Source organism: Asparagus officinalis, chromosome 1 (assembly GCF_001876935.1).
Source record: "Asparagus officinalis chromosome 1, Aspof.V1, whole genome shotgun sequence".
Taxonomy (NCBI): Eukaryota; Viridiplantae; Streptophyta; class Magnoliopsida; order Asparagales; family Asparagaceae; genus Asparagus; species Asparagus officinalis.
The window spans coordinates 109139987-109150550 of record NC_033794.1 but is presented as its reverse complement, the minus strand read 5'-3'; the positions used below and the strand labels follow the sequence as shown (position 1 = coordinate 109150550).

The following is a 10564-nucleotide window of genomic DNA, read 5'->3' as shown; positions in this document are numbered from 1 at the left end:
ATGAATTTCATCTTTTTTTCGTCCCACTATCTCAAAACGTGCTCAAAAGTGGGAAGATCAAGACCAGAAAGGCCAAAATGAACGTAGTGTCTAAATACACTATCTTCGTAGGCCTCTCAGTGCCTTTGCCCCATATGTTGCACCAAAGTATGCATGAACTCATAGTAGGCAGTGAAGATGGATGTGGGTTGCAATTCAAAAGTGGTCTTTGCTCTTTGTCTACAAAGCAAAACAACAAGATATAAGTGGTTTCAAAATAATCAGTAAACATAACAACTATGATGTAAACTTGACAAAGAAACTATAAACTTAACAACAAATCTATAAGCTTAACAACCAAAGTCTATCCTCTACAACCAATCAATAACTTTTAACAATAAAAACATAACCCTTACAAGTTAACAATAACATTCACAACGAATAGTCACAAGTAAACAGTAACCTCCACGACTAACAGACACCCGTAAACAGTAGCATTCACAACAGACTCAAAACCTTATCAAGTAACCCTTAACCTTAACAACTAACAGACCACATGTCACAACTAAACAGTAATCTTCACAACATATCAATAACTTTAACAACTAATGCATAACCCTAACAATGAATCAATTTCCTTGACAACTACAAGCTAACATTCACAACTTCTAAGTATCCTTCACAATTAACACATCATGCAACATGATAAACAACATAAAATTATGGTAATTTTTTTTTGCTACCATATGCTTCTCTTTATCTCCTCTCTGTAGGTCTAGGAGCGCTCTAGCGGCATCGTCGGTGCCATCGGCGGTGCCGATGTTACCCTCTAGATCTGGGTTGGGAGCTGACTTTTTGGGTTGACCTGGACTTTTGAGACGAGAGTGGTTGGCTGTGATATCCTCTAGAACATCAACAATTGAAGCGCCAGCTTCAGACCACTCCGTTGTTGTCTGGGGTCTTTTTGAGACGACGTACTGTGACGCGTCGTCGTCTTTGTTGCATTCGATGGGAAGGACTACTTTGGGAGTTGTCTCGCCGACCATTTTTCCCGATTAATCTCTGGAGTTGGATGATTTAGGGCTAAGGTTTTGAAATGGGAAAAATGCTCTAGAGTTGGTTCGTTTGGACAAAAGGCAGATGAAATGGCACGAACGACGAGGAAGGGTTTAGATAAACGAGAGGCGGTTAAATCAAAGGGCATTTTGGGAAGATCTTGTTGATTTTAAACAGCGTTTCACGTGGGGGATTTGGGGGGCTAGAGGAAAATTGAGAGTGTTTTTTGGGACGAAGGGACCGTTGACAAAGTCCTTAGAAGGGCGAAACACTCTGACTCGTTTTGGGGGGCTAGAGACAATTTTCCCTAAAATGTAAACGAGAAAGGCAATTGGAAAAAATGAAGAAGTCTCAGGGGCTGATGATGTCTGCTCACCAGCTGTCCTTGGACTCTTCTGACAAAATCCCACCTAATTTCTACACCCACCAAAATCTGCACCCAAATAGTAACCACTACATTCTTTTACCGCCATTCATCATGTTGAAATATCAGAATGATTTATATTAATCATCTTAAACAGAAAAATAATTTAACTATAGCTAAGTGAAGCTAATCATTAAGAATATTACTTCTCAAAATAATTTAGTCACTAGACATGAATAGATGTTCTCGACTCCAGAGATAACTGAATTGGACATGAATTTATATGTCTTAAATCTCTATTAAAAATGGATTTAAGAACCAAAATCTAAAATTTCGGTAGGGAGTGAGATTGGGTTATCTTCTTACTTGGGTCCCATTACGACTCCCTGCCCCGTGGGCCCATACATGGGGTCCACATTTTGTTCCCATTTCACTTGCATCGCCTCCCCCAACAAACTCTCTTCAACCGGAGATTCCGAAACTCTCACTTTTAAAAAATAATAATAATAATAATCCCTCTTTTTCGCAGTTTTTCCCTATAAATTCCATCCCCTTACAATCTCAAAGCCTCTTCTCCTTCTTTCTTCTCCTCCCCATTAGCTTTTTAAGGTGCCCAAGCTCTGCTCCTCCCTGTTCTTTCAAGAGATTTCCATCTCAAAGCTCCAATCTTTTTCACAAAAGTCCGGCCTTTTTTCTGTCAAAACCTTGCTCTGCTCCTCTAAAACTTTGGCAAAATCTATCTCAATCCAGCTCCTTTAGATCTGAAACCAAGAACCCATCTCCAGAATCCAACCCTCCCTCCACCTCTGCCATCAAAACCCAATCTTGTTCATACAACAAATCTCACATGCAGCATCAGTTCCTGTTGGTTTTCTTAATTGATGTCTCATCCTAACCAAAGTGAGCTGCTTATGATCAAGATCCAATCCTTCTCCGTTGTCTTCCTCTACTGGTTCTACGATCTCTCATGAACTAAACCCTAATCCCAGTACTACTACTAGTCCTTCTCTACCTATTATTTACTATTATTAATTTTCTACATATAATATTTTCGACCGCTTAAATCAAAACTCAAAGTATAATTATGGCTTCGAACTCCTCCAGCGGGAGTGGGACTTCAACTAGCATTGATGAGGTAATGGAGCAGAGGAAGAGGAAGAGGATGCTATCGAATCGAGAGTCAGCGAGGAGATCGAGGCAGAGGAAGCAGAAGCATCTCGATGATTTGAACGCGCAGCTGAGCCAGCTGAGGAAGGAGAATGGAGAGGTTGCGGCGGCGCTGAGCGTCACGACGCAGCATTATTTGGGCGTGGAGGCCGAGAACTCTGTGCTCAGGACTCAGATGATGGAGCTCAGTAACAGGCTTCAGGCTCTGAATGAGATTTTGAGCTGCGTGAACGAAGGAGGGGGCAACGATGGTGATGGGTTCTTCTATGACGACGGGATGAGGCCATGGAGCATGATGATGGGGATGGCTAACCAACCCATGATGATGGCATCTGTTGACATGTATGGGTATTGATGGGGGCCGTGACCGAGCTCGGAGCTTTTCTCACCTGGGCCAAAATGACTGGAAAATGACCATGAATTGTGCTTAGTTTAAGTGATTTGATTATGGTTAGTTTGGCTAATGTTTCTAAAATATTTGATATATACACATGTATGGGTTACTGCTCAGTGCTTATAATGGGAGATAAAAGTGTATTTGGTCTTTGTCCTGTGCTTAATAGTTAATAATGATAATATCTAGTACTTCTTTCTATTTGGCCAAAGAAAAAAGGGGATCAAGTGACGGTGTACTGTATCTTCAAGCCTTCTTGTTCTCATGTAGATTGGTTGGCCATGGTTTCTACACGGTATTGGTTCAATTGAGGAATTAAAAGTGCGCAATTGGTCTTTCTTTTAACCCCCCACCCAAGGAAACCACCTTAAATACATCCTAAACATATAAAATTTATCTTTTATTGTCAATTTATACATAAAGCACTTTTAAAATTGGTTTTCTTTTAAGGCTTGTTTGGATTTGGACTGAGTGAAGGGAAGTTAAGGAACACATGAGAAGTCGAGGGACCGTAAGAGAACATGTAAAACTTATTTGGGAAATTAATAAGGTGAAACTCATTTCATCCCGTTTGGAAAGTTTAATAAATTGTAAGGAAGGGAAGGGAATATATGTAAAATTGGTAACTTATTTCACCCTATTTGGAAAAGTTTAATAAAGTGAAGCGAAGGAAAGGGAATAGGGGTGGATTCAGTTCGGATATGATGCTTATCATATATATCTCCGCTTACTCATTTTGGATACGGATACGGATATACTTCGGCAAGGAAAATTCATGTTTGTATCCACTAAAATCGGATACATATACAGATATACGTGCGCATATACATGCGGATTTATAAGCGGATATGATGTGGATATAAAACGGATATGAAAAACCTAGATATTGTAAAAAATATATAGTTCATGTGATACAAAAGAGTTCATTAATATGTTCATTATATCTAAAAAGCTAAGATTAGATATCTTGATTGTCAAAATTAACATCATATCCATAATCTAAAAGACTAAAACCATTATAACAATATGACTAATATGTATTCGGATATTTCGGATACGATTCCGAATATTTCACTACAAAACCATATCTGTAATCATATCCTATCGGTTATAGATATGAGTAACCGTATCCGTATCCTAACGGATATGGTTACGGATATTTTTTTGAATACGGATACGATTTGCCAACCCTAGAAGGGAATATATATATAATTATGACAATAACTTTACATATTATTAAGTCATTTTATTGTTAGAAATTAGATAGATGGTACAATGATCTCTCCATAATTATTTTTATTTTAGAAGTTCCATTCACCCTCATTACACCTCAAACTGGTTTTTTTTTAGATGGGGGTGGGGGGGGGGGCAAAATCTTTGTGCATAAACCCAAAATACAACTAAAATTTGTGATTCATACCCTTTTCCTCTGCCAACTAAGCATGAGAAAAAAAACCTTGAAATTCCCAAAATGACCCTAAGAGCTAACAGGTTATTACCGATTTCGCCAGCCGCGTCAGCCCAAAATGACCCTAAAATCTTAGTTTTTCTCCCCTCCTTTATCTTACATTCTCATCCATTACCTAGCATAAGTTCATTCTCAAATAAGGATAAATTATCTCATAATTTTTCCTACCCATAGTTACCCCTAACCCAAACAAGCTTTTAGTCTTTAGTTCTTATTAGGATACAGACTCGTGTACCTTGAACTTATATTTTTAAGCTTGTTTTTTATTTTTTATTATTTTTACTAAAAACTTAACGGGTAGGTGATTGATTGCAACAAAAGCTAAGTTTAAAGTGATTTACATATAAATTGAAAATAAAAAGTGACTTTTGTATAATTACATTATTTTTAAGGTGGTTTCTAGCAGGTGAAAAAAATCACCTTAATGATAATTTCCAACATTCCTTTAGTTTGTCTTATGCCATTGCTCATGATATTAAAAATCTAAGGTCCAGTTTTAGCAGGGATCAGTATACTGTATCTTGCTAAAACAATGAAACTTGATGAATGAAGTTTTTTTATTATTTTTACTAAAAACTTAACGGGTAGGTGATTGATTGCAACAAAAGCTAAGTTTAAAGTGCTTTACATATAAATTGAAAATAAAAAGTGACTTTTGTATAATTACATTATTTTTAAGGTGGTTTCTAACAGGTGAAAAAAATCACCTTAATGATAATTTCCAGCATTCCTTTAGTTTGTCTTATGCCATTGCTCATGATATTAAAAACCTAAGGTCCAGTTTTAGCAGGGATCAGTATACTGTATCTTGCTAAAACAATGAAACTTGATGAATGAAGTAGAATTATGTATGATCTTCTGTTCTTCAAGATGTTGACTGGTTATAAGGTTAATCTTTCTTGAAAAGTAGCATCTTCCAATAGGGGGTTGTTTGGCTGTTGTTGGTAAAAAAGTTGTGTATTTATGACACAACTTGGAAATCTTGCTAAAACAATGAAACTTGATGAATGAAGTAGAATTATGTATGATCTTCTGTTCTTCAAGATGTTTTTTTTTTTTTTGAACTGAAGAAGCAGGAATAGACTTCCTGCTCATAAAATTTTATTTATATCAAAGATCATACATATAAGCAACTATACTTAGCACACCTAAAAGGAGGCCAGTATACAGTAGAACAAGAAGAAGGCCAGAAACAGAAGATAACACCATCAAAAACTAAAGAACAACAAAAGATTCACTACACCAGTTAGACTTAAAAAACTTTATATTGTTTTGATCCTAATCACTGCTCCTCTAGAAGAGAGCTACTTAGAAAGGATCTAACCACTTCGAAAGACTTGCCTGAGCTTCTAATCTGCAGAGAAATTATCTCCCACCTCTGCTGCAGCTTTTTTCTTTGCAATTTCGTCAAATTTCAGCTTGATTGTTGCCCTTCTGATCCTTTTTGCCAGCTTATCTTCATGTGCACATGTCCAATGAAGGGTATACCTAGCCACGTTAGCAGCTACAAGTTCTGGATTTTGCTGAGAATCTTTAAAGATGAAGTAATTTCGACTATTCCAGATCCACCAACATAAACATGGGAGAACCACCTTCCAAATACAACTTATATGAATACTGTCAGCTGCTGGTGCTTTAAAGAGTATCAAATCATGCATGTTATGCGGCAAAGTGGCTAAATCAATACTAGGAAAGAGTAAAATCCATATTGAAGAAGCAAAAGGACAAGTAATGAATAAATGATCCTGGCTCTCCACTTCAAGGTTGCAGAAAGGGCACCTTGGATCACCTTTCCATCCCTTAGAGACTAGGTTTGCCCTTGAATTAAGCTTGTTGTTACTCACTAGCCAAAAGAAGACTTTCACCTTCAGAGGGATAGGGGATTTCCAAACAAACTTATAGAATCTAGATAAACACCCACCTGATATAATGGATGAATAAAGAGATTTTACAGAAAATTTTCTTGTTGCATTGAGCGGCCACCATAAGGAGTCCGGGGTTGTAGAGGTACTACAATCAAAGGAACCAATACTGGAATGCAGGTCAATGACCTCTCTCTGATCCTCCGTGGTAATACCTCTTCTGAGGATGGGATGCCACTGCCAAACTTGGTTTTGAAGATAACCCTGAGATGAGATGTTGCAACCTTTTGAAAAAGCAAGGGAAAACGCCTTTGGGAAGAGACTGCTTAAGGAGTTTGAACTAATCCATTTGTCATACCAGAAACTACATGTCTTTCCATTACCAACGGTCCATCTCACAAAGAATTGAAAGACTGGGTACACAGAACTTATGTCCTTAATCAAGTTAGATGATTTAAATCTTGATATGGACACTACAGGATTGGATCCATCCTTAGAATATAAGGAGAAGATCACTTTACTAATGAACGAGTCCCTGTCAAAGATTTTCCAAATCCACTTAGATAAGAGGGAGATGTTGAAGACTTGGAGATTGATTATACCCAAGCCCCCTTCCTGTTTCGGTCTGCATACTAGTTTCCATGAAGCCAGACACTTGATATTAGAGTGGTTGTTACTCCCATTCCAAAGAAAACTTCGTCTGATTTTGTCTATTTCTTGAATCAGCCACTGAGGGAATTTGAAAAAAGAGATATAATAAAGAGGGATAGAGGAGAGGACTGAGTTTACCAAAGTGAGGCGTCCCCCTATAGATAAATATTTATTTTTCCAGAGGGACAGTTTCTTGGAGAGAGAATCAAGGAGAGGCTGCCAGTCTTTTTTAGATAAAACTCCTTTTTTAAGGGGAAGACCCAAATAGGAGGATGGTAAAGATCCCAGAGAACAATTGAAAAGACTAGCTAACCGGGGAGCCTTTCTGTGGGATCTACCAAGGTAGAAAAGATGTGTTTTGTTGTAATTAACCAGCAAGCCTGAGATATGTGCAAAGATGAGAAGAATTGCTTTAAGGGTGGACATATTTGAAGAGGATGCTCTGGAAAAGATAATTGTGTCATCAGCAAACTGAAGCGACCTAATGTTGTTAAGTTCTCCTTTCAGCTGGAGATCAGAAAGATCCCCCGAAACAACACTAGACCTTATCATTTTATTTAGAACATCAACAACCAAGAGAAAAAGCATGGGGGAAAGGGGATCCCCTTGTTTCAAACCCCTATGACAGGAGAAGAACTTGGTAGGAGAACCATTAACCAGAACAGCTGATTTGGAGGATGAAAGGATGTGTTTGATCCAGAGACACCAATTCTGACTGAAACCTCTAGCTTGCAGATTTCAAAATGTTGTGATGTCTTCTTTCTTTTGTTTTTTTTTTTTTTTAAAATTGGGTCAATGCCCCAAGTATAAGATGTTGATGTGTCCCAACCCCCTGTACTTTAGTCTTGTGCATAAACCCAAAATACAACTAAAATTTGTGATTCATACCCTTTTCCTCTGCCAACTAAGCATGAGAAAAAAAACCTTGAAATTCCCAAAATGACCCTAAGAGCTAACAGGTTATTACCGATTTCGCCAGCCGCGTCAGCCCAAAATGACCCTAAAATCTTAGTTTTTCTCCCCTCCTTTATCTTACATTCTCATCCATTACCTAGCATAAGTTCATTCTCAAATAAGGATAAATTATCTCATAATTTTTCCTACCCATAGTTACCCCCAACCCAAACAAGCTTTTAGTCTTTAGTTCTTATTAGGATACAGACTCGTGTACCTTGAACTTATATTTTTAAGCTTGTTTTTTATTTTTTATTATTTTTACTAAAAACTTAACGGGTAGGTGATTGATTGCAACAAAAGCTAAGTTTAAAGTGCTTTACATATAAATTGAAAATAAAAAGTGACTTTTGTATAATTACATTATTTTTAAGGTGGTTTCTAGCAGGTGAAAAAAATCACCTTAATGATAATTTCCAGCATTCCTTTAGTTTGTCTTATGCCATTGCTCATGATATTAAAAACCTAAGGTCCAGTTTTAGCAGGGATCAGTATACTGTATCTTGCTAAAACAATGAAACTTGATGAATGAAGTAGAATTATGTATGATCTTCTGTTCTTCAAGATGTTGACTGGTTATAAGGTTAATCTTTCTTGAAAAGTAACATCTTCCAATAGGGGGTTGTTTGGCTGTTGTTGGTAAAAAAGTTGTGTATTTATGACACAACTTGGAAAGTTGTTGTCCACCTCATCAATTTTACTTTTATACTTTTCTTTGTTTGTTTTTTATTCCATTAGAATCATAAATTGCTTGTTTGGTTTGCAAATATAATTTTAATTGTTTGTTTGGAAAGTATAAAAAGTAGTCCTTATTCAAATGATCATATTGGTTAGAATTATTATTTATTATTTATTATTTTTTCCTGACTTCTATGTCAGCTTTCTCCTAAAGTCATGTCTTTTTTTATGAAATCACTTTACAAGCCACATCAGCATATGAAATCACTTTACACTATTTTCACAATTATAAACAAACAATTGAAAGTGATGAAAGCTGATATTGGGACCCATTTTTTTTTACACTTTTCATCCTTTTACATGGTAAAAACATACAACCAAACGGCCCCTAGATGACATAGATTCGACTCCCTGTAATTTTAAAAATTGCAAAAATGTCCGAAGGATTGAATTTACCTAAGCTTTAAAGAAAGGTAAATTACAATAGACCTACTGAACTTTCAGCATTTTGCAACAAACCCCTATGAACTTTTGTAATCAAGCTAAAATCCCGATAACTTTTTTTTTGTAGGAAATGCCCAATAAATTTCTATCCTTTGCAGATAACCCCCACGAATTAGAATCAGAACAACATCAAAAGGCATTTTGAAAGTTATTGGGGGTTTAGTGTAATTTACCCAATAGATATTGGGTTTTTCTTCAAAAGATGTTGGGTTTAGTGTGATTTTGAAAGTTTATGGGAGTTTACTGCAAAATTCCGAAAACTCATGGGGGTTTAGTGTAAAGGAAAGTAGAAATTGCATGATATAAACGAATCATTTAGTCACTTCAAGTCTAATTGAATTATTACATGTTTGTATAATAAAATAGCAGTATCATTGTAGCTGATGTTTGCAGCACTATCATTGTAGCTGATGTTTGCTGTGCTCGTTAAGTTAGCAAGGCTGGACGTTTCCTACATTATGTTATATGTACAAAAAATTGCATGATTTCAAAATGTTGTGATGTCTTCTTTCTTTTGTTTTTTTTTTTTTTTAAAATTGGGTCAATGCCCCAAGTATAAGATGTTGATGTGTCCCAACCCCCTGTACTTTAGTCTTGTGCATAAACCCAAAATACAACTAAAATTTGTGATTCATACCCTTTTCCTCTGCCAACTAAGCATGAGAAAAAAAACCTTGAAATTCCCAAAATGACCCTAAGAGCTAACAGGTTATTACCGATTTCGCCAGCCGCGTCAGCCCAAAATGACCCTAAAATCTTAGTTTTTCTCCCCTCCTTTATCTTACATTCTCATCCATTACCTAGCATAAGTTCATTCTCAAATAAGGATAAATTATCTCATAATTTTTCCTACCCATAGTTACCCCCAACCCAAACAAGCTTTTAGTCTTTAGTTCTTATTAGGATACAGACTCGTGTACCTTGAACTTATATTTTTAAGCTTGTTTTTTATTTTTTATTATTTTTACTAAAAACTTAACGGGTAGGTGATTGATTGCAACAAAAGCTAAGTTTAAAGTGCTTTACATATAAATTGAAAATAAAAAGTGACTTTTGTATAATTACATTATTTTTAAGGTGGTTTCTAGCAGGTGAAAAAAATCACCTTAATGATAATTTCCAGCATTCCTTTAGTTTGTCTTATGCCATTGCTCATGATATTAAAAACCTAAGGTCCAGTTTTAGCAGGGATCAGTATACTGTATCTTGCTAAAACAATGAAACTTGATGAATGAAGTAGAATTATGTATGATCTTCTGTTCTTCAAGATGTTGACTGGTTATAAGGTTAATCTTTCTTGAAAAGTAACATCTTCCAATAGGGGGTTGTTTGGCTGTTGTTGGTAAAAAAGTTGTGTATTTATGACACAACTTGGAAAGTTGTTGTCCACCTCATCAATTTTACTTTTATACTTTTCTTTGTTTGTTTTTTATTCCATTAGAATCATAAATTGCTTGTTTGGTTTGCAAATATAATTTTAATTGTTT

General features: G+C 36.1%; 1 protein-coding gene across 1 annotated transcript; it reads left to right on the top strand.

The window, feature by feature from the left end:
• Nucleotides 1892–3161, top strand: LOC109828927 (bZIP transcription factor 44-like). The gene has a single exon (XM_020395922.1). It carries the CDS (start codon nt 2484–2486, stop codon nt 2919–2921), a length of 438 nt encoding a protein of 145 aa, XP_020251511.1. The 5' UTR covers nt 1892–2483; the 3' UTR covers nt 2922–3161.

Coding starts and splice junctions, on each gene's coding strand:
- LOC109828927 (XM_020395922.1), top strand. CDS start 2,484: ATGGCTTCGAACTCCTCCAGCGGGAGTGGGACTTCAACTAGCATTGAT.